This window comes from Cucurbita pepo, chromosome 1 (assembly GCF_057944985.1).
Source record: "Cucurbita pepo subsp. pepo isolate OVF chromosome 1, ASM5794498v1, whole genome shotgun sequence".
NCBI classification, from domain to species: Eukaryota; Viridiplantae; Streptophyta; class Magnoliopsida; order Cucurbitales; family Cucurbitaceae; genus Cucurbita; species Cucurbita pepo.
In genome coordinates this window covers 19,353,381-19,377,231 of record NC_141798.1, presented here as the reverse complement: position 1 = coordinate 19,377,231, position 23,851 = coordinate 19,353,381, and the positions used below count along the sequence as shown (strand labels likewise).

General features: G+C 35.6%; 5 protein-coding genes across 6 annotated transcripts; 2 read left to right on the top strand and 3 right to left on the bottom strand.

Annotated features, from left to right (window-relative positions):
- Positions 1-4,293: 4,293 nt before the first annotated feature.
- On the bottom strand, positions 4,294-5,817 carry LOC111805542 (dof zinc finger protein DOF3.6). Its single transcript, XM_023690654.2, has 2 exons — positions 5,616-5,817; positions 4,294-5,501 (listed from the first exon to the last, which is right to left on the bottom strand). The coding sequence occupies exons 1-2, from the start codon at positions 5,667-5,669 to the stop codon at positions 4,515-4,517; spliced, it is 1,041 nt and encodes a 346-aa protein (XP_023546422.2). The 5' UTR covers positions 5,670-5,817; the 3' UTR covers positions 4,294-4,514.
- Positions 5,818-9,509: 3,692 nt separating this feature from the next.
- Positions 9,510-12,344, top strand: LOC111794831 (heat shock 70 kDa protein 4). Its single transcript, XM_023676994.2, has 2 exons — positions 9,510-9,961; positions 10,454-12,344. Exons 1-2 carry the CDS (start codon positions 9,748-9,750, stop codon positions 12,184-12,186), a joined length of 1,947 nt encoding a protein of 648 aa, XP_023532762.1. The 5' UTR covers positions 9,510-9,747; the 3' UTR covers positions 12,187-12,344.
- LOC111794839 (uncharacterized) lies at positions 12,331-15,868 on the bottom strand. Of its 2 annotated transcripts, none has more exons than XM_023677005.2 (9): positions 15,657-15,868; positions 15,478-15,539; positions 15,247-15,337; positions 14,139-14,225; positions 13,878-13,931; positions 13,136-13,320; positions 12,970-13,052; positions 12,767-12,867; positions 12,331-12,661 (listed from the first exon to the last, which is right to left on the bottom strand). In XM_023677005.2, exons 1-9 carry the CDS (start codon positions 15,705-15,707, stop codon positions 12,446-12,448), a joined length of 930 nt encoding a protein of 309 aa, XP_023532773.2. In that variant the 5' UTR covers positions 15,708-15,868; the 3' UTR covers positions 12,331-12,445. The 2 variants fall into 2 exon arrangements, with proteins under 2 accessions (XP_023532773.2, XP_086983420.1); XM_087127294.1 differs by having other exon boundaries at positions 15,662-15,868.
- Positions 15,869-16,141: 273 nt separating this feature from the next.
- PGGT-I (Prenyltransferase family protein) lies at positions 16,142-19,837 on the top strand. The gene is made up of 11 exons (XM_023660720.2): positions 16,142-16,437; positions 17,062-17,137; positions 17,215-17,273; positions 17,464-17,603; positions 18,035-18,090; positions 18,176-18,252; positions 18,354-18,399; positions 18,562-18,686; positions 18,913-18,980; positions 19,064-19,151; positions 19,357-19,837. Exons 1-11 carry the CDS (start codon positions 16,234-16,236, stop codon positions 19,504-19,506), a joined length of 1,089 nt encoding a protein of 362 aa, XP_023516488.2. The 5' UTR covers positions 16,142-16,233; the 3' UTR covers positions 19,507-19,837.
- A 1,078-nt stretch (positions 19,838-20,915) lies between these two features.
- LOC111808574 (Putative membrane lipoprotein) lies at positions 20,916-23,092 on the bottom strand. Its single transcript, XM_087128050.1, has one exon. The coding sequence runs from the start codon at positions 22,383-22,385 to the stop codon at positions 21,507-21,509; it is 879 nt and encodes a 292-aa protein (XP_086984176.1). The 5' UTR covers positions 22,386-23,092; the 3' UTR covers positions 20,916-21,506.
- Positions 23,093-23,851: the final 759 nt, after the last annotated feature.

Here is a 23,851-nt window from a genome sequence, read left to right as displayed (position 1 = left end):
ACAAAGTACGCCTCCCCATAATCGAGGCTAGACTCCTTTGGAGTCTTAGAGTCTTAGCCATTTTTTACTGCCTTCAAGGAGGCTCGACTCCTTTTCCTTTGAAGTCCTTTGTTCGACATTTGAAGATTTACCAATCTATTGGCACGACTAAGTTTAGAGCATGACTCTGCTACCATATTAAACGAACACGACTCTCCACAATGGTATGATATTGTCCCGTTTGAGCATAAGTTCTCATAACTCTGCTTTGGACTCCCCCAATAGGCCTCATAGCAATAGAGATAGTATTCTTTGCTTATAACTTATAATCATTCCCTAAATTAGCCGATTTAAGACTTTCATCATCCAAAAGTTACTACATTTTTTTCGATAAAATATCTAAATTTTATTTTTAAAGATTAATCATACAAATATTAATGGGTTCTTTTTTTCTTATGTTTTAAAAAATTAATTTAGACTAAGAATAATAGTTTTCTTAAAATTATTTTTTATATTATGATTGATGTTTCTTCACTATTGTACTATTGGAGGTATTTGAAAAAGAGTTGTTGGATTTAACGGAACAAATGAAAACCGACACCACTTGCACTGTCGGACCACCCGCCGGAAATGGCGGCAAAGTCTTCTCTCTAATCGAATTTTTATGTCAACTAATAAGCCCTCAAGTCGTCGTCTTAACTCTATCTTGATTACCTTTGACTTTTTCTTAAGTTTGACCTAGTCTTATCATTCATTTTAAATATTAATATGTTCTTATTAATTTTATTTTTAATCAACTTGTAAATAAAAAAGTATAAGAAATGGTTGCTATAGTTAAGATATAAAATTCAAAGTTTTAAAATTTCAGAAAATTGTTAGAATTTTATTTAATAATTAAAAGAAATTAAAAATATTTATATAAAATTAAGTTTATCATAATCATGGACTTAAATATATAATTTTGTATAAATCATATTTTAAAGATTATGATAAATTTTTCTATAATTTCAGCCAAGCATGAACCAGGTCAGTTGATTGGGGGTTTTCTTGCAGTTCAAGTTCGTATTGACCAAATTCACATTAAAATTCATTTAATTCTTTGATCTCATCCTTTTTATTTTATTTTAATAATTCTAAGTGGAGTTGAAAATAATTAAACCATAATGAGCAATTAATTAGCACTTTAAACCGTGATTAATTTAGTTTAGTTGACCATTTACATCATTCTTAAGAAACATGAAATTTTAAAAAATTAAATAAAATAAAGAAAAGAAGGAGATTAATAAGAAGAATTAATAAGCTTTTATTTAATATTACATCGCGTTTACTAAGTCATAAACCCTACAATTTCTAGAAAAAAATTAATAATTTTTTCTTTCTTACAAATGAAATCTTGGTGTAACCTTCCAATCCTTTTTTTTCTCTCTCTTATAAAAAAAGTTAATTATATTTTTATTTTCGAGTCAATCGAACTTATCATGAATCAATACATGGTGTTAGATGATGAAACTCTCACATCGGCTAATTTAGATAATAATCATGGATTTATAATCAAATAATACTCTCTCTATTGGTGTGAGGGTTTATGGAGAAGTCCAAAGCAGAGCTACAAGAGCTTATGCTTAAAGTGGACAATATCATACCATTGTGGAGAGTCGTGTTCATCTAACATGGTATCAAAACCTAATAGATGGGTAAATCCTCATAAAATATTTTGAAGGAAAATTTCAATGATAATTATTTTAATTTTTTTTTTTTTTTTTAAATGGCTAACCTTCATGGCCCATTCGAAGCCCGTTCTGTGAAGTGTTGGATTTGGAGGCCCATTGGTAGCAGCCCATCGTATTGGGCTTACTTTTCTTATAATTCTTTGACCTAGTCTCCCTAGGCCCCACTAAGTTGAACCTCTACAAAAGATAGATTCTTTCTATATATTGATTAAAACTATCTAAACTTTAAAATATGCATAAATTTTTAATTATTTTTTTGTAATAATAATTTTTTTAATTTTCAAATTTTTATTTAATAAATCATTTCCATATTTAAATGAATTTTTTAATTCACAAACCAACAGAAACATAAAATTAAAAATTTTGAGTGTAGTATTCAAAGTAATTTTATATAATAAATCTATTAATTTTTAAAATTTTTGAATGTATGTTATGTTACATACAAAATTTAAAATTTTATTAAATATTTTTAAGGAATGCAAACAAAAGGGTATGATTTAAAAAGAAATTAAATGGGAAGGGGTGGAGGTTAAATAAATAAAGTTGGAGGACCTTACTTTAATAAGACTCCACTAAGTGTATGGTGGGATGTGACAAAGATGAAAGCCCCACATAATTTGTGGACTATTTTTATTTCCAAACTTAGTCAAAAGCTAATTCCTCTCTCTTATACAACCCAACAATTAATACAAAAATCAATGCCATTTCATTTTCTTTTTTTATAATTATTATATTTGTTGAATATTTTACCCAAAAGGAATTCATATTAATTATTACTAACACATAATTCTCTTCTTGGCTCCACATTCCCGCTCTTTATCTCTTCCTTCCATTTAATATTTCATCGATCCAATGTTATATGAACACGACTCTCCACAATAGTATGATATTGTTCAGTGGCTAGGACCCGTTATTTTTTCAAATATATGTTCGTATAAGCTCGTAAATTATAATCTAAGTTTATAACTGTTTAGACCCATTATTTTTTATTTAAAAAAAAAAAAGAAGGAAACTTCTAAAAATGGGAAAGAATCTTAAGTTGCATATGATTGAGCACATATGGAAGAACGTGAGGGGTTATAAGGTGAATAAACACATGCATATTGGAATCTCTCTCTAATTTTAAGCTATCTTTTTCTTTAATTTCTTGGCATAGATGAGATGAGATGAGATGAGATGAGATGAGATGAGATGAGATGAGAGAAAGTAAAGGAAAAAGGAAGCAAAGGACATGATAAAGGTAAAGCTGCAATGGAAACAGAGAGAACATCTTCACGCCTATGCATGTGGCCATCAACCCACGACAACAACATCAACACCACCTTAAAACACCCTTCCTATCTTACCTTGGAATTCCGAGCTCCCCTATTCATCCTTATAAAATAACCGACCAAATTAGTATGTATGGTAATGACTTGAAAAGACGTAACAGTGCTAAGCACAGGTCGAAACGTCGCGTATTTTGTTGATAGTAATGGGTCGGTTTTGCATTATGTAATTGTTGATCCCAAAAGAGGATGAATTCCATGAGTAGAATATTGGGTTTGTGTAAAAGAAATAATCCAAAGTAAGATTCCATTCAAAGAAAAAAGAATAAAATCTTAAGAACTAAATGATGGGAAGTACTGACATCATAACCCATCATGCAAAATTCCATCCACCCCTTTCCTTTTGCTTTGATTTCACTTTTGTTTAATCACAATCAATAGGGAAAGTAAGAGAAGTAATTAAACCAACCAAAAATGTTATGTGGTAAAGAGGAAGGGTTTCTCCCTTTTTCTTCTACTTTTGACCAATTTCAACCAATTTGAATAGTGTTTATGTGCTCTTAGACCCCTCTAGACTCCCTTTTTGAACCAATTTGTAATATAAATGAACCCGAGATCTGTCTTAAACTTAATGATTGTTCTGTTAATACTATCTAAACGAGCATACTACTTGACATATACTCGTTCTTTTGAGCTTAGAAGTCTATTTCGTCATATCCCATGTAAGTTGTACTCGAATCGTATCATCTGGGTTTGGTTCCGTTTCCCGCTCCATATGAAATCACCAAGATAGGTTGTGACATATTTAATTTTGGACATTATTGGCTAAAAAAAGGGGGTTTGTAGGTTTGGTGTGAGGAATATATTAGGGTTTAGGGAAGAATCTAAAAGGAAGAAGAGGCACAAATTTAAATGCATTCAAACTGCAGTTTCTTTTCAGGAAGCTGAAAAAGAAAATCATAGTGAGCCATTAAAACATTACCCAAAAAATACGAGACTAACCTTTAAGATGGGACCTCTGAGATATTTCTAAAACGAAGATTCAAGAATGACGCCCCAAACATGCATGTATCTAATTAAATGAAAGAACAAACTCGAACACATCTTGAATCTTCGTTTATATGGATGTGAAAACCTCTCTCTAGCAGAAGTGAAAGCCCGAATAAGGCAATATCTGTTAGGGGTGGGATTGAGATATTAAAATTAACCCGTTAAACCATGCTCGAGCTTGTATTGTAGTACGAAAAAATGGTAGGTTATTATCAATAATCGATGGTACGTTACGTTTTCGAGAGGATTTGTTATGTTCTAAAAAGAGCAGTGGATCATGATTCATTTGATTTCACAAAGAGATTATACAATATTAGCTCTCTTCTCAAGTCAGATAATACCAAACTTTTGAATGCACATATTACAAAGTTCCTAAATTAAACCCCAAATTTGAATGAATCAAGAAAAAAAAAAAAAAAAATATAGCCTATCATACTAATTTTTGTTCCTAATGCTGAAATTCATCCACCTTCTTCCCCTTCCAAAATCATAAGAGATGGGTAGTGGAAGAAGTTGAATTGAAATGATCTGAAATTTGATCTGTCCAAGCAATGTTCCCAGGTGTTGTGCTTGTAATTGAATTCCAGAACTGATCATTTGGTTGAATTCCCAGAAAATTTCTTGACAAATTGTTAATCCCTTGAGTATCCTCCATGAGTTTCATGCTGCCATTTGTGGTACCCAACAGATGAGTTGTGGTACTAAACCCATTGTCCAGTAATGGCTTTGAGATATCAGCTGGTTGTTGTTGATGATGATGATTATGATGATCTTCAGCCATGAAATTTGAATACATCCCATTTTGTTGATGTAAATTTGCAAAAAAGGGTATTTTCCATTGGGTATGATCCGTGATTCCACTTGATAAAATTGTTGATTCTCCTCCTGATGAATTGGGGATTTGAAGGCCTTCAAAGTTTAACCCAATGTTCCCAAAATCACTAAGATTGTGTAAATTTGGAGCCAAAAATGGGAAATGGGTTGGCGGAGGAGGACCCAATTGATGGCTAATGATATCTGTTGTGCAACTGTTTGATGACACCGTGCTCGTTGAAGTACTCGAACCCGCCGGAGATTTCGACCGGTTACTCCCTCCTTTGCTGCTTCTCTTACTCGACCGTCGACACCCGCCCCCAACTGGTACATTCCTCATCGCCCCACCTCTCGTCCAGTACCGACGACAGGTCTTGCAAAAATGGCGCGGTTGAGTGAGGCTATAGTTGTTGAAGTAACAAAACTTCGTGTTGGTTGACTCACATCTAGGGCATTTTAACCCCGCTTCCGGTTGCGGTATCTTCGCCAACCTAGCTCGATCCGTCATCGACCCAGGTCGGATCGAGCTAGGTACACCACCTCCACCACCTCCATCCCCACCCCCACCTCCGCCACCGCCAGCTGCAGCTGGCGGTGCCGTCGGCGGAAGGTGTTGGCCGTTATTAGTCTCACAGCCACTTCCTTGGAGGTGATTTGGTTGCTATAAGCACAAAACCCCAAATCAAAATGTTTGGTATATTGAAGAAAGAATTAGGGTTTTTCTAAAATCTTTTGTAGTGAAGAAGCTAAATGAAGAACAAAGAAGAAAGCTTACCTGAGAAGGCCAATTGGGTGGATCAAGAAACACAGGAACTGAAGAGAAAACCATGGAGATAAGTATTCAAAAGAGGAAAAATCAAAACTTGCTGATCACAAACGAAAATAAAGAACACAGTATGATGAGAGTTGAGTGGGAGAGAAGAAAGCTAAAGTAGAGTCTATATATATATATATATATATATATAGAAATGAAGTTAAAAATTATATCTTTAGGGTTTCGAAAGAGAGAGAGAAGAAGAAGAAGAAGAAAGTATAAATATGGATATAATATATTTTGTTTTGGCCATGCATGCTCATCAGTACACACAATAAATAAATAAATAAAAAATATATATATATATATATTTATAGAAAGAAAAGGTGAAGTTATGGTGGAATGGTCTTAAGTGGTCGTGTCACAATCCAATGTCCTTTTGTTTCTCTTGTCTATTTCACCCTTTAAAAAAAATAAAAAATAAAAAATAAAAAATAAAAAAAATGTAATTTTCTCATTCTCAATAATAAAAACGTTCTAACATTCATTAATCTAATTCCATAATAAAAAATCTATTTTTCTTTGTGGTTAGGTTAAGAAAATTGACAATTAACTCCAAAACAAATAACTTAAATAGTTTTATTTTTTATTTTTCTTTCTATTAGTCATGGGAATATTGAATATATGTCATTAAAGTGAATATAAAAAAACCATGATGTATGTATGTATGTGTGAAGTGAAAGGGACATGCATATTAATAATGTATAATTTTTTAATTTGAAGTGGAGTCTTCTTGGCTAAAAGACCCACCATTATTTAACCATGCAAACCCGATAATATTAAGTACCTTCCACTTTTTCCTATATATATATATATATATATATATATAAAGTTTTCCATTTTTAGGTTTGAATTATTTTTATTTTTTCAATTTAGCAATAACATCCAAATTGTTGGAAAATAAAATCAAATAAATAATTAATTAAATTTCCTTGATTTCTTGTATTAAAAAAATTAATTTTAGGATCGAAATTGAAAAAAAAAAAAAAAAAAAAAAAAAAAAGTGGATTTTATGCGTTGTATGTTCTAGAAGAAGATAAAATTGGTTCATGTCCATATTGTGAAAAAAAAAAAAAAAAAAAAGAATTAAAATAATAAATAATAAACATACAGAGAGTAGAAAAAAAAAAAGGATATTTTTGTCCCAACATAATAATGAATGTGAGTTTTATTTTCTCGACTTTAATTATTAAAAGAGCATTTATTGGTTGTATATGTACAGTTCAAAACCGACCAATTTTGTTACTGAAATTCTGAGTCAGTTGTTGGAAGTACACATTTTCGTCTTTAATCATTAATCTCTTTTGCCTAAATTAATATCTAATGAAAGTTTTTTTTTTTCCCGTATTTCTTAAACAATATTATAATAATTAAACCGCATTCATCGTATTAGATTCCCCGACATTATTATCAAGTTTAATTACATCATAATTATTTTAATTTTTAATTTATTCACACGTAAACATCACTAAATTAATTCATATCATATACATATATATTTTAACATTATAGTTAAAATGTCAATTAATTTCTTTTTCCATAAATTAAATCCAAGCAAAAAAAAATTAAAAGTCGACATGGTAGGCATACTAGGTTATGAGCACAAAAATGTTGGGATCTCGAGCATGTGACTGACTTTAACAATTTAAAAAATAAAAATAAAAAGAAAATAATTTAAAAAGAAAAAAAAAAGTACGTGTGTATGTTTTGGGAATCTAATTCCCTCTCCATCCAATCAAATCTTTGCCGGAATATTTCTTTTATCTCATTTTCATGCACCCTCCGAACCCCAATAAAAAAAAAAAAGTATATAAATATAAATATAAATACAGATACAAATATATATAAATATGTAAATATATAAATATAAATAGGGAAAGATGGGAAAGCAAAGCGTATAGCTCCATGCAGCTTTTGCCTCCCTTATCGCATACCAAGTATATTTCTTCATATCTTTTTTTCCTTTTTATTTATTTTTTATTTTTATTTTTATTTTATTTTATTTTATTTTATTTTATTCAGGATATTACTTCGTATCATTGCTGACACGCCCATCCCTCTTCGCTTTTTTTTTTATTTACCAAATACCGCCACGTGGATTTTCCTTTTATTTTCTAATTTATAAAATGTGGAGTGATAATTTTATGATGATAATAAGGATCACGTGCTTGTTACGAGTAATTGCGAAGGAGACAAATGTAACCGTGGATCTTGGTCACGTGCTTTTTTTTTTTTTAAATAATTATTGGTTATATATTTGCATTTTGTTAATTACTATTCTACCCCCACTTTGCTTTTTCTTGCACACACGCAACTCGTCTTAAAGTGGAAAAAAGAGTGGTCCTCTTTCTCTTCTTCTCCTTTCTACGTCTACGTTATTTGATTGATAACAACAACCTCTCCTTTTTTTCAAATAATAATAATAATTAATTAATTATTAATATACGTAACAATAGTTGTTTATCGGTGTCTCGTGCAATGTAATAATAATTATTTCGAGTCATTTATAAAAATATTTTAAAAAACCTTTTTATGTAATTAATTAATTATTTACTTATATTTTGTGCCATTGGAATCTAATTGTTTCTTTTTATACTAGTAGTAATCAGTTAGGTAATGTTTTAGGGGATAGTCGTTAAAATATATAAATAATAAATTAATTTAAATTTTGAATTTTGGGTTGGGCTTTTAGTTGAACGTGTATGGGCCCCTGTTGGGTTAGCCTCCCTATCTAGGGTCGACTCATTGAGTACTTCACCGAATCCGCGAAATGCTTTAAGAAAACCGGCCCATTGAAGTTGATGGGCTGGGCTATAAACCACAAAAGTAGCCCAATATATTTTTAACTTTTAAATTTTTGTTCTAATTAATACGAAAATATTTTTTTCGACCTTATTTTAAAATTAAAAAAAAAAAAAAAAAAAAAAAAAAAAAAAAAAAACCAACAAGTTTAGACCAGAATAGATTTTGACAAAGATAGTAATTTTTACCTCGAATGTTATTAAATATTCAAAATTTTAGTTTTTACCGAACTTCCGTTCAAAATTATTTAAAAAATATAAGCTTACCTGTCAAGTAGTAATTTGGATATTTTAATTTCATTAAACCTAAGTAAGAAGAGTGGTTTTTAAAAAATTAGAAAAAAAAAATAATGCCATAATAGAAAAACACTAAAATTCTATTTTTATTAAATTTGGTGTGTTTCTAAAATATATTAAAAATCCAACAAACTTATAAATTAACAAATATATTAAGAATTAGTTTATATGATGTCCCACATTGGTTGGGAAGGAGAACAAACCATCATTTACAAGGTGTGGAAATCTTCCCATAAGAGACGCGTTTTAAAGTCTTGAGTGAAGCCCGAAAGAGAAAGCCCAAAGAGGACAATATCTGCTAGCAGTAGATGTAGGGTTACAAATGGTATCAGAGCCAAACACCAAACAATGTGCCAGCCTTCTCGTCCAAGTATCAGAGCCAAACACCAAACAATGTGCTAGCCTTCTCGTCCTTCCTCGAAGGGGGTAGACACAAAGCGGTGTGCCAGTAAGGACGCTGGCCCCGATGGGGTGGATTGTGATGTTCCACCTTGGTTGGGGACAAACCACCATTTACGATTCTTTCACAACAATTTTGTTTTTGTTTTTTCATTATTTAATTAACAAACAATTTTTTTTAATTTAAAAAATAGATAACATAATTAATTTCCTAATAATTCAAATTCGGAAGGAAGAAAAAGCAAAATTGTGGAGTGAGGTGTAGTATTATAAATTTAAAGATGGTAATAATTTAGGGGGCTTAACCGCATGAAGAAATGGCGCGGGGATTACACACGTCGAACCCCAATTGAAGCATCTCGAACCCTGTTTTTTCTGCACGGAACATTCCAGACATGGTTCTTCCTAGAACTCTCCAGATTTTACCACCAGTTCCCAACTTCGTATATATTCCACTCACCTTTCCGATCTCCTTACAGATTGTTGAATATACCTTCTAAGCATTTCATTTCTTCCATTGCAATTCAATCCTTTTGTTCTCCAGTTCTTTTCTCAAATTCTATCGTTCTTGAGCTGATTTGCTTTGTAATTTGTTAATGGCGGGAAAGGGTGAGGGTCCGGCCATCGGTATCGATCTCGGTACTACTTATTCCTGTGTTGGAGTTTGGCAGCACGATCGTGTTGAGATTATCGCCAATGATCAGGGGAATCGGACAACGCCGTCGTATGTTGCTTTCACTGACAGCGAGCGGCTTATCGGCGATGCTGCGAAGAACCAGGTTGCCATGAATCCTCTCAACACCGTCTTCGGTACGTAAATTTCTGGATTATTTTACTTCCGCTTGCTTTTGTGAAATTTGTTGGTTCTTTCCTGTGTTTGGGTGGTTTGATCTTGTGTGAATGTTAACTTAAGGTGTGGTTTGCCTTCTCACACTGTTGCGTCTAGAATTTATGATTTCTTTGGCTCTGGTTCTTAGGAATGATTTGTGCAATTCTGTTTTTAGCACTAATCTGTATAGCAAGTATGAGCGCTTGTATGACTTAAAATTGTTGTAAAGCTTAGCACAACTTCCATTTTCATTGAAAATATATTGGAGAAACAAATTGTTACAAAGGTTTACATATCAGAGAAAATTGATTTTCAGAACTCTTCGAACAACTGGCCCTAGGTTCCAGGAACTGTTCCTCTGTAGTTGTGTTGTTTTCTCGACAATTATCGTTGTTGTTCGTATCCTTGTGTTGCGTTACACATGTTTTCTAAGTTCCATTTTCTAAATATTTACTATGATTCGTACTCGACAGATGCGAAGCGGTTGATTGGAAGGAGATTCACCGATCCCACGGTCCAGAACGATATGAAAATGTGGCCGTTCAAGGTCATCGCCGGTCCAGGTGACAAACCCATGATTGTTGTCAACTACAAAGGCGAAGAGAAGCAGTTCGCTGCTGAGGAAATTTCATCCATGGTCCTCACGAAAATGCGTGAGATAGCAGAAGCTTATCTCGGTTCCTCCGTGAAGAATGCTGTCGTTACTGTCCCTGCTTATTTCAATGACTCTCAGCGGCAGGCCACCAAAGACGCAGGTGTCATTGCCGGCCTCAATGTTATGAGGATCATCAATGAGCCCACTGCGGCAGCTATCGCTTATGGACTAGACAAGAAAGCATCCAGTGTTGGCGAAAAGAATGTACTCATATTTGATTTAGGTGGAGGAACATTTGATGTCTCTCTTCTCACAATTGAGGAGGGTATTTTCGAAGTGAAGGCAACTGCCGGTGACACCCATCTCGGAGGTGAGGACTTCGACAACAGATTGGTTAACCATTTCGTTCAGGAATTCAAGAGGAAGCATAAGAAGGACATCAGTGGAAATCCAAGGGCTCTGAGGAGATTGAGGACTGCTTGTGAAAGGGCGAAGAGAACCCTTTCATCCACTGCTCAAACTACAATCGAGATTGATTCTTTGTATGAAGGAATTGATTTCTACACAACCATCACTCGTGCTAGATTCGAGGAGCTCAACATGGACCTGTTCCGAAAGTGTATGGAGCCAGTTGAGAAGTGTCTGAGAGATGCAAAGATGGACAAAAGCAGTGTCCATGATGTTGTCCTTGTTGGTGGCTCTACGAGGATTCCTAAGGTGCAGCAGCTACTGCAGGATTTCTTCAATGGCAAGGAGCTCTGCAAGAGTATCAATCCTGACGAGGCAGTTGCTTATGGGGCTGCTGTTCAAGCTGCTATCTTGAGTGGTGAGGGAAATGAGAAAGTGCAGGATCTTCTTCTTTTGGATGTCACTCCTCTGTCTCTTGGCTTGGAGACTGCTGGAGGTGTGATGACAGTTTTGATCCCAAGGAACACCACCATACCCACAAAGAAGGAGCAAGTATTTTCCACATACTCAGACAACCAGCCTGGTGTTCTTATTCAGGTCTATGAGGGTGAGAGAACAAGAACCAGAGATAACAACTTGCTGGGCAAGTTTGAACTTTCCGGCATTCCTCCAGCTCCAAGAGGTGTTCCTCAGATCACTGTTTGCTTCGACATCGACGCCAATGGTATTCTAAATGTTTCTGCAGAGGATAAAACAACTGGACAGAAGAACAAGATCACCATTACCAACGACAAAGGAAGGTTGTCCAAAGAGGAGATTGAAAAACTGGTTCAAGAAGCAGAGAAGTTCAAGGCGGAAGATGAGGAACACAAGAAGAAAGTTGAATCAAAGAATGCTTTAGAGAACTATGCATACAATATGAGGAACACAATCAGAGATGAAAAGATAGGTGGTAAACTTGCCCCAGCAGACAAGAAGAAGATTGAAGATGCAGTTGAACAGGCCATTCAATGGCTAGACGGCAACCAGCTTGCAGAGTCCGACGAATTTGAGGACAAAATGAAAGAACTCGAATCTATTTGCAACCCCATCATAGCCAAGATGTATCAGGGTGGGGCTGACATGGGCGGCGGCGCAATGGACGATGATACTCCTCCATCAGGCGGCAGTGGCGCTGGTCCTAAGATCGAGGAAGTTGATTAAACATTTTACTGTCTTCTTACCCTCAAGTTTCTCAAGCCTTTAAACTATTATGTGATTGCTATTCGCGTTTCGATTTAGGCTTGCCTCTTGGTTTTCAATGTAATTCTCGTTTTGCGTTTTTACCATGTTTTGCTATTATAAAAGTTGTTTTTGATCAATTATTGCACTAAATTGCTGCAGTAGAAAAGACTCAACCGTATGAATTACGACAAAATGTGCCTAGATTTAAGGCAGTCCATGGCAATTATTTGCTGGAAGGCTACCCAAGACCACTATAATTGGTAATTCTCTTCACAACTTCCTCCTCCATTTCCATCAATTGTTGGCAAAAATCTCCAATGTTCGTCGCTTCATTCTTCAGTGTAAATCTGAAATCTTTCCACTCACACTGACCGAATCCATCCCCCGCAGTGAGGCTTGGAACTTTTCCCAGCATATCAAATCCCTTGCGATCCACTCGTAATATGTATGCGTCCTTCAATATGGGCAAAACAGAGTTATGCTAACAATCGTGGCAAAAAAGTTGCCATAGATCTGTAGGGAAACACGTCCAAAAAATTGCAGAAGGGTGTTATTGTACCTTTGCATTTGCATTGAAGTACACATGACAGAAAAGCATCAGGGCTCTACGTCTTGCGTCGCTTTGGTTTATTCCATCAATAAGCGCTGCCGAGAAAGGCGCTAAAGGAAACAACAAGCACAATGGTTAGCACACTTGAAGTTAACTTAAGGACGCATTTGCATCGAGTAAATAAACAGCGGAAGGATGAGCGATGTGCCTACCTAATGAGTCTGCTTTCGAGGTGCCGAAGTCCTCTGCATCGACCTCGTGCATACCTCCTTTACTATCAATAAACATACTCGATCTGGCGAAGAGAATTGTCAACTCGAGTACATACTATTCGAAGACTGGAATGCATTTTGGAGTAGGAGGAGAAAAATCCCATACCTCACATCAAGCTTATAGACCACGTGTTCTTCGTTCCCTTCTAAGAACTCCTTGAGGTGTTGGCTGCGTGATGTATATTTAAGGCTGGAGGATTTCAAGACATTGGAGACTGTACTTCCAAAGTCTTCAATGGCTTTCTGTTCAGACAGTATGGCCCCTCTAAGCCTTTCAACAGCATCCTGAGCCTGTAATTAGACTACCTAATAAAGTCGAGATCAAAACATAATACTTCAAGAAACAGCTTGTAGTTAGGAACTTCCAAAGCTGACTAAAATTCCTAGGCAAACTAAACCGCAAGATTCAATCCCATCTAGTCTTTCAAAATAAGATGTGGATACATTTTTTGTAAATCTAGCTGCTTGACCTCTTACTTCTCTTGTTAGTTTATAATCAAAGACGGGCGTGGTTTGTCAACTAATCAATTACCAGAGGACCGTACCGAGTTGATAGAACTCGAAAATCTAAAATGATATTAGCATATAAAAGATAGTGTTCGAGGTATTTGAAACGTCCCCTCTTAAGAATTTTCACTCATCAATTCACCAACTAAGCTATCCACTAATTTTATCTCTTCCCATTACTTCTACTTGTAACCAATTCCTTCCCTCCAATTCTCACAAGGAACAATGTCAGCCATACCCTTCATAGTATTAAAGCATGGCAACGTTGCTGAGGATCTTTACATGTGCTACATAACAATCGGACTGCAAAATGTAAATTCTAAGGCAAAAGGATGCATTACCTTTTCGCTCTTAAGACGTGTAATGTCCCCGGTAAGTGCAACCCGTGGTGGCAACTGCAGGATGACAAAATGCATAAGTATTCAGGGTAGTTGCTCTAATTTAAGCTTGAAGTTCTTTCCTTAAGAGTCACAGGTTCCTTCCAAGAGAAAGGTACATTTACAAATTGAGAGATAGAGGTACCGCTTAGCGACATATTACGTCTCCGACATCAGAGATATTTTATAGCTGTAAATTACGAGATAGATGTATCTCGAACTCACCTTTTCCAGGGATCTGAACAAGTAAGCTAGAGGACCCGGGAAAGGACTGGCCACAGAAAATGAACCTCGCTCATCAATGATTGTATTCTGGGGGAAAACATAATAATGTATGTTAACAACCTAACAGTGCCATATACAAGGAATTCGAGTTACTTAGGATCCACTTAATCTTCTGGTCTTTTGTTTTTCTGTTTTTCAATTCAATGATTATAGATCCATAATCTCCTTTGAATGCTATCAAAAACATTTCTGAAATCCGCTTAGTTCAACTAAAAACAAGCAAACAAGTGTTTAAGTTGTCTTTATAAGCTTAATCTTTAAAGACTAGAAAACTAAAAACAAGGTCCGCTTAGTTCCACATATCACATTTTGAGGATCAAAAGAACTAAGATACTGTTTTTCATCTTTTCATGGGTGGCACTTTAAGATCAGAACTCAAGCTGACACTGCAAGTGAAACTTGAGGGACTAATTAAGGAAACGGGGGAATTAAGAAAAATGCCTCAAGTGCATAAACTACTCCAACACTATGGAATGATCAGGGTATTCGTTATTTAATCAATTCTCAATTTCTCATATATTGTAACAGCTCAAGCCAACTGTTAGCAAATATTGTTCTCTTTGGGCTTTCTCTTTCGGACTTTACCTCAAGGTTTTAAAACGAGTTCACTAGGAAGATGTTTCCACATCCTTATAAGGAATGCTTTGTTCTCCTCTCCAACCGATGTGAGATCTCAAAATCAACCCCCCTTGAGGGGCCAACGTCTTCATTAGCGCACCACCTATTGACTAGCTCTGATACCATTTGTAACAGTCCGAATCCACCACTAGCAACACATAGAACACATAGATATCTTCGAGTGATTGAATAAATTGGCAAAAAGTCATTGCCACTCAACAAAGCGATACAAACATCAAAACACCTAATAGTAATTTGACAAATAACAACGCTAGATAGGACAATTCAATATAAAATGAAGTCAGGAAATTCAATTGAAATCAGTTAAACCCGGCTTTAGAGTAATGGGAGCTTCAAAGAACAAATTCAAAAGTTTTGTGGTTCTTTCCCTTCCTAGAAATGTGGCAGAGATGTTTAAAGAAGACCATACCACATTGTGCAAATCCTTCTCAGGAACCCAAATGTATGGCCTTCCTTTCCTGACCATGTACATAACTTTTGAGGTGTGAATGTCCTCCTTGCTGAGCCAAACATAATCAGTTTAAATAAATTTTGTTAATATAATCTTCAGCAAGTCACAATCCCATTCACCACAACCATTTTTTGGTTCACCAAATGAAAACTCAGAGAAGAAAACACGACTATTAGAACAAATGGGTACCTTCCTTTGGCATCAGCTTTGATAGTATTGAGACTACCGATCCAGTTGGAAGCAAGAATATTCTAAAACAAAAAGAAAACCACAACATTAAACTTCTGCAGAACGAACCCAGATATCATTCTTACTGTAAATCAAGTTTCATTATACTGATTTCAGGAAAAAGTGATAAAGGTGAGCACCTTACACCTCTCAGCAAATGTTAAGAGAGCCGTTTTGTTGGCCTTCTTCATGTCCAGACCGAAAAATATGCGATATTGCACGCCAAGTGCTCGATTAAATTCCTGCTCTCAAAGCAGCTCTTGTTGAACAAACGGGTTCGCGCTTCGCTAGAGAAGAAAGAAAATGAAAATTAGAACGAGGGTTCTTGAGCGGAGTTATTGGGCTCGCGCTCCTTGTAGCCCAAAAGGTCATGAGTTATTAGGGTTTTAAATGTGAATTAAAAAAAAAAAAAAAAAAAAAAAAAAAAAAAAGAATTGATTTTCAAGGATAAATTTGTAATTTAACTTATTATATAATACGCTCATTTATCTATTCATTATTCTAACACTTTTTTCTATTTTTCATACAATAAATAATGTTATTTTGTAAATAAAAAAGAAAATATTATTATTATTTATTATAAATAAATAAATCGCTAATTAAAGCATAAATTCCAGCAAGAAGTAAAGTTAGAAGTTTTGCAAAAATGCGAGAAATAAAATGGCGAAGAGCCAAGAGCCAAAGACAAGTCTTTCAATCATCTAGAAAGGTGTCGCCATGGATTCAGAGTCGAAACTGTTAGAAGAATCATCCGCTTCGTCTTCTTCTTCTTCCTCTGGTTTCGATAGAGATCGCCATGTAACGTTCTTGGAGTTGATGTACCAGTTGTTACCTAGTCAGTATCAGACTCAAGAGATTAACCACCTTACACTTGCTTACTTCGTGATCTCCAGCCTTGACCTTCTTGGCGCCATGGATCGTGTGGGTACAATTTTCAATTTCTCTTTGTATCGCGTTGTTCTGATCCGAGTACACATTGAGATAGAGATTTGTGTTATGATTGAATGTTTAGTTTTCCTCATTTCCGCTGATTTTTCATGTTGAATATCTATCCCTTTGTTTATCCCCAATGCCGACTGTGAAATTCTTGATTTAGACTGATTAGAAATTTGAAGCTCGTAATTTTTTTTTCTATCTGATTATGAATTTGACTTTTGGTAATCGGTTGCGGCTTAGAGGAACCTATGGTAATTATGTGAGCTTGTTAATTGTTTGATTATGGACATGAAAAGGTTTTGATTTTGAATTTGAGGGGTGGGGGATGTTGGGAAGAGTTTCTTAGCTGCTATTCGAGTTCTTGTATCTAACTTTTGATCTAAATTGTGCATTTTTTATTACGAGAATGAGTTTTTAACCAATTAGCTGCGGAACTCTTACAATGTTGACACTATGCTTGCTGTTATCTTGTGTCGTTTATGCACCTTTGTGCAGCTATAATCTCCATCCAAATATTGTAATGCATTGATTATTTCCACAACCACCGTATTGTGTTAAAATGCCGAAGGTTATTTGAAAAAATAACATTAGATGTTTGAAATTCTATAGGTCGACAAGGACATCGTTGCTAGTTGGGTCTTGTCCTTTCAGGCACTTCCTACAAAGAAGGCGGAAAAAACTAATGGTATGAACTTACTTAGAAAGAAAGTGTAAAATTTATATGGAGAAAGTGCCTGGTGATTAGCTTTTGGTTTGATGCAGGAGAATTTTATGGATTCTGTGGATCGAGAAGTTCTCAGTTTCCTCCAGATGAGGATGGGGTATGATAAGACATAGTGCACAAAGCTTCCTATTGAACCTCTTGAGATAGCATATTAATGTTTATTGATTTGTTTCCTTCTCGTCTCCAATATCTGCTTTCACTATTGGCACATACACAGTTAGTGCAGTGCAAATGAGAGCCATATGTTCTCTTTTATTCTTGTAATATTTGTCTGTTTTTTCTTATAGGATTTAATTCACAACGGTAGTCACTTGGCAAGCACTTACTGTGCCCTTGCAATACTGAAGGTCATTGGTTATGACTTCTCCAATATTGACTCTGAATCAATTGCAATCTCAATGAGAAACCTTCAGCAATCTGATGGAAGGTATTGTTGAAAGCTTTTATATCCATTGATTACTTATTCTAAAATCAATTAAAATTGATTCTTAAAATGTATCTTTATATGCTCGATCTATGCTACCAACTGGGCTATTCATTAATCAACAGTACCTCTCGGACCTATTCATTATTCAACTTTAAGTAGATATTATTTAATGAAGAAGGTTGGCATATATTTAAAACTTTATTATGAACCAAAACACAGGGTGTATGTACACGACTGCTACGAATGTTGGTGAACCCTCTGAAGTTAAATGTTTATATTCTTGTGGAAATTTAGACTGTAACGTTAGAATTGGTTTTTATCTTAGATTGTACATTCTTCATCATGTAAATGCTGACACGTTATCTGCAAATTTCTTTTTGTGTAACAATGTTGAATCCGATCTTCTTTGCCACAAATTTTTATCCTGACAGCTTTGTGCCTGTCCATATTGGAGCAGAGGCTGACCTTCGGTTCGTCTATTGTGCTGGTAAATAAAACTTGTTTGTGGCTTTATGCTTAAACTGTGGGAATATTAGTATAATATATTCGTGATGCCATTGATCAATTTTCAGCTGCCATCTGTAATATGCTTGAGAATTGGAGCGGCATGGACAGACAGAAAAGTAAAACCTACATATTGAACTGCCAGGTTTGTTTGAAGCATGCCACAATCTTGACTTTTGTGTTTATTACGTTGGCCTCCTGTAGAAAATAATGAATCCTAACGTTTTCATAATGACTTTCTTGTAGTCATATGATGGTGGCTTTGGGTTAACTCCTGGTTCAGAATCTCATGGTGAGATTGACAATACCGTAACTAATAAACTCAATACCCTTCCGCTTTTACTTGTAGTACTCACAAAATCATAACGTCTAGGATCTATTATAGTTGTTTGCCAATGTTGTTCATTTCATCAAGTTGATCATTATTTACGGATGATTGGGTTTAGTGACACAGGCGGTGGAACGTATTGTGCTATTGCATCTCTCCGTTTAATGGGTTTCATTGAAGATGATCTTCTCTCTAGAGATAATTCTTCTTCCATAATAAACGCCCCGTTGTTGCTGGAGTGGTGCTTGCAGGTTCATTTTCATCATCCTACCTTGAAAGAGTTTTCAATCCTTCTACGTTGTAATGCTTAGAAATTTGACTTCTACTACAAAATAAGGGCCAACGGCAGATTGGAAGCAAAGACATGTTTACAAAAAATAGTTTTTTCTTCCTTTGATTAGCTTCTTTCTCATTTTAACACGCTAAGCTATTATTATTCGAAGAGTAACCAAATATATTCTTGTATTCGGACTCCAGAAACAGGCAGCTGATGGAGGATTTCAAGGTCGACCTAACAAGCCTGCTGACACTTGTTATGCATTTTGGTAAGGAAAAAAAATGAATAAATGTGTGAGCTTATTCTATGACAATATGAGATTTATCTCTTGACTAAGTAATGTTGTGGTAGGATTGGATCTACCTTGAGGATTTTAGGAGGCTTCGATCTCATTAATAAGAAGGCTTTGAAGGGATTTCTGCTGACGTGCCAATTTAAGGTACTATCGCTCTTCTTTACCTTCCATTTGCATTTTTTTATTTATTTAAACAAAAATTCAAGATTTTCCCATTGATAAATCATGAAAGCACAGTTCTAGAATGGATATACGCCTACTCCCAATTTCTGAACTAACTATAAAAGGGGTATGCAGCTCAACATGAATTAGTGTGTTTGAAACTTTTTGCCATAATTTTCCTTGACAGTATGGTGGTTTCAGCAAGTTTCCGAGGGACTTTCCTGATTTATACCACACCTACTATGGATTTACTGCATTTAGCCTCTTGGAAGAACCCAACATCAACTCTCTGTTTGTTGAACTGGGAATAACAGAAGCTTCTGCCTGGAGAATTTAACGTGATAACGTCGATTAACATGGTACGAATCATCTTCACTGCTACACCAAATCGGGTATCATTTATTTGCCCCTTTCTAAATCCTTCACTTGGTCTACACAACTTATCACAACGACATTGATCATAGCTGTTCACAAGTCTAGATGGAGCTTCATCAGACTCCTGTTTGTAGTTTAATATTTCAAAGTGTTAAACACAAGATCTGGTTTTGATGCTCTGTTTCTTTAAGTTAAAGTAAACACATTTAGTTTCCACAGCAATTTATCAGTAACATTTTGTTCATTCTTCTGGATTTGCTGACATAAATCTGTGGTCATAGTGCATGAACATATATTCATGTTGTACCTTCTGATAAAGGTTGCTAATTTTCATTAAACTTGTTTCTAGAGCAAGAAACTACTGAAGGAGGACAAAGAAACAGCTCAAATACCTTTCCCCCCCTCTTTTTTAGTACTTCGAGTCTTATTATGTTTCGGATTTGGTACTTTATTTTCTTTCCATGTCTCTAAAAGGAACATTCTTGATCAAACATGATTTTTTTTTTTTATTAAAAAAATAAAAGGTCTACATAAAAATTAAATTATTTGAAAAACTGAAGCACAAGAGCGATTAGCTGAATTTTTTAAACATATAGTTGTAATTACTAAAATAATTTTCAGATCTACAGCAATTAAACAAAATCAGTTCTTAAAATAGGTCAGATTTAAGGTAGATACAGAAATTCATTATGGAATTCACTTTGTTCAAAGGAATGGTACAGAACCATGCTGAAGTTCAGTCAGTTAGCCTATTTGATTCATTATTGGCCCACCACAGTATGATTCATTGTTTGGATTAATTTATCTGTTCATTTTTTTAAGTAATAATGCAATACGATGGAAAGAATCGGATTCCTTTCTAGTCATTGACAGGGGTGTACATTCAACCCAACAATTCGACAACCTCACTAACCTAACCCAAATTATAGAAGTGGGTTAGATGGATTAGCATTTCTAGTCGAGTAGGGTTCATTTTTCTAAAATCCTAACCGATTCGGTTCGATTTTAGGTTCATGCAATAAAATCTTCGAGTTGATCCAATATATTAAGAAGTTTTGCGTGAATCTGGGTGAAATGATCCAGACCCGGACCAATTTATGATCTCAAAAAAATAAGCGAACACAAACATTTGAACTCATTGATCACAGAATTGAATTCCACCGTCATCTTCTGGACCAATTCATGCCAATAACAAAGGTTATAAAAATCAATTCATAGACGTGATGTGTGAAAAATTTAGTGTTGAAGCCTTTAGTTTTTGAAGGGCATGGATGGACCAAATATAGTATGATGAGTCCATGTGCCACAAAAGTTCAAAACTCATGATTCAGTTGAGGACATATCAAGCTTTAAAAATATAGAAAACACAGGTAAAGGCAATGGCTGTAATGATTCTTCTTCAAGGTGGGGGCAACAACAACCTATTCCGACAATACATTTTCACGGGCAATTTCCTACCTTTGTCGTTTTAAGGACAAAAAAAAAAAGTGGAAAAAAGCATCTAAAACCTGTCCAGCTCTTCTCCACCTTTGTCTCTTTGCTCTGAGTGGTACCTTTTCAAGCCACATACAGCTAAATACCCAAAACCCTTTGTCGATCCATCTATCTATGGCTTAACATAAAGTTGAAGAAGAGGGAAAGTTATTGAGTTTTCAACTTTGAAACCTCAAATTTACATGATGCACTCTTTCATGGTTTTGTAGTGTGGATTTGTTCATAGTTCATGGAGGATTTATAGGTATCAGACAAGCTTGGGAGACATGGAGATTGAATAAAACAAGCTTCCCACAAGTCCATTCATCCACTTGCATTAGGCCCACCTCCCAGAGAATGTTGTCCAGCAAATTTTTAAGGCAGATTAGAATACAGACTCTCTTACCCTTAAAACACTTCAAAAGCTACAAGTTTAAAGATAAAAATAAAAACCCATTTCGACTTTGGTTGGTAAATCAATCATAATGGTTAGATTGGCTTTTTGGGGATGGATGAACTGAAATTTGATGGTGAAGATGGCAAAGGAAGTACCTGTGAAGAACTGCTTGAATGATACTGATTCAGCTCCAAATCTTGGTTTCTGTCAACGACAATTGTAATATAAGATTTATCCTCCTCATCTTGAAGTAGCTTCTGCATGGTTGCTTTAGTTCTTGAATCTTCAACAGGTTCAATGGTGTTATTATGAACACATTTCTCAGCTTCTTCCTGTAATTTCCTCTTGAGTTTCTCCTCAGCTTCCTGTAGGAATTTGAACTTTGGAGGAGGAGATGACCTTATCTTGTTAAACTCTGCATCTGATACTGATTCAAAGAGAGGGTTGAATCCATGGGGCTTATAAGAATCTGCAGGAGTAAGAGGAGGTGTGAAAAGAGTTGGAGAAGCTAAAGGAGTCAAATATGGAGTTTCCACAGCAAGAAGCAGATCACTCAAGCTTCTACTTTTTGATTCCTTTCCATTCTTATCTTCAGACTCTAAATCTTCCTTGGTTTCTTCTATTATGGTGAAGAGGAATCTTGGTGGCCCTGAGAGGCTTTGGAGCCTCATAAACTCTGTTTCTATCCCATCTTCTCCAAAGGGTTTCAGCAAGAAATCATTGTTTGTGTGCATATTAACTGATGAACTTAGATCTTGAGGATTCAGAGCTGTGCGGGTTAAAGAAGATGAACTTTTCCAACAAAACATGTAAAATAGCTCTCTAGCTGGGCTACTGTAATCAGTTTCAACTTCTCTGTCAGTGAACCTCTTCTTCCACCATAACAGGTAATAAAGCTCAGCAACAAGCGCCAAGAAAAGGCACCCAAAAATCACACTCAAACCAAGTCCTACACTACTTAGAGATTTCATCTTAACTTCCTTACTACTTCAAACAGAATTTCCCATCTCACAAAGGAAAACAAAACCAATAATCTTCAAATTGTTGCTTGAAAGCTTACAAGCAAGCTCTAAAAAAAAGTAGCCTCAAAATCCTCCCACTTCTCAGGATGCAGCAGTTCAGCAGCAATTAAGAATATGATGAAATTTGACCAAAACTAGCATGAAACGCAGAGCTACATCATTGAAAAAAGAACACAGAAAGAAAAGCTTCTACAGAATCCACATAATCCAACTTTTTATGCCAAAATGACAGAAACATAACACTCCAATAACATTAAAATACACCCCCACCCGCAGCCCCCGCCCGGCCCTTTGTTTTTCCGAGAATCACACACTTCAATCATGAAATGTGATTACAGGCTTTTGTTTTTCCTTTTGAACCAATAATCTATTTAACATACCCACCATACTCGAGCTAAGAATGAGGAGGGTTCAGCCAGCGAAGAGAAAAGAAAACCTTCACTGCCCTAAAAAGGGAGAATTGCAGAGGAGCGAAAGATTCCTGCGCAACCTGTAAAACCACTATGTGTGTGTGTTAAAAACAAGGAGCTGGACAATGGGAAGAATCGGAGGCAAATAGCACAAGGGTGGGCAAATGCCGCGGTTGTTAATGGTTGGGCGGATGCGGCCTTCGAGGGACGCTCACATGGGAGAATGGGACCAAAACACATATATAATTCGCTCACCTCTTCCATTTATTGCATAGATACTACTGAAGCCCGCGCTTCTTTCAGCTTAATTTTAGGCCTTTTGGCTGCCTATGTTATGGCCCAATCCACTTTACACATTACTATAATTCTAAAGTTTAATATGCTCAATTTATAAATTTTTATTTCAAAATGTTTGAACTAAGAACTTTTTATCAGTTTAATTTGGAGTTTCGATCCAATTTCCATAAAATGGCCCAAATAACTTCGCTGCAATGTCCCACGTTGGTTAGGGAGGAGAACAAACCACCAATTATAAGGGTGTGGAAACTTCCCCTAGCAGACGCGTAAGAACAAAGTGCCAGCAATTACGTTGGGCTCCGAAAGGGGGTGGATTGTGATGTCCCACATTGGTTTGTTGGAAGGATAGAGTGCCAGGGAAGAGGGTGGATTGTGATGTCCCACATTGGTTTGTTGGAAGGATAGAGTGCCAGGGAGGACGTTGGTCCCGAATGGGGGTGGATTGTGATGTCCTACGCTAGTGCTTACCATCAATGACAACCTTTCGACCATTGCCCACCTCTAATGTCTACTTTACTACTAGTTACCATCCCATCTCCAATAATTGTTGCCACCTCTAGCGACCATCGAGACTATTCGTATTTAGAAATCACACACTTTACTACTAGTTACCATCCCATCTCCGATAATTGTTGCCACCTCTAGCGACCATCGAGACTATTCGTATTTAGAAATCACCCGCACCATCCTCCTGATATCATAATATTT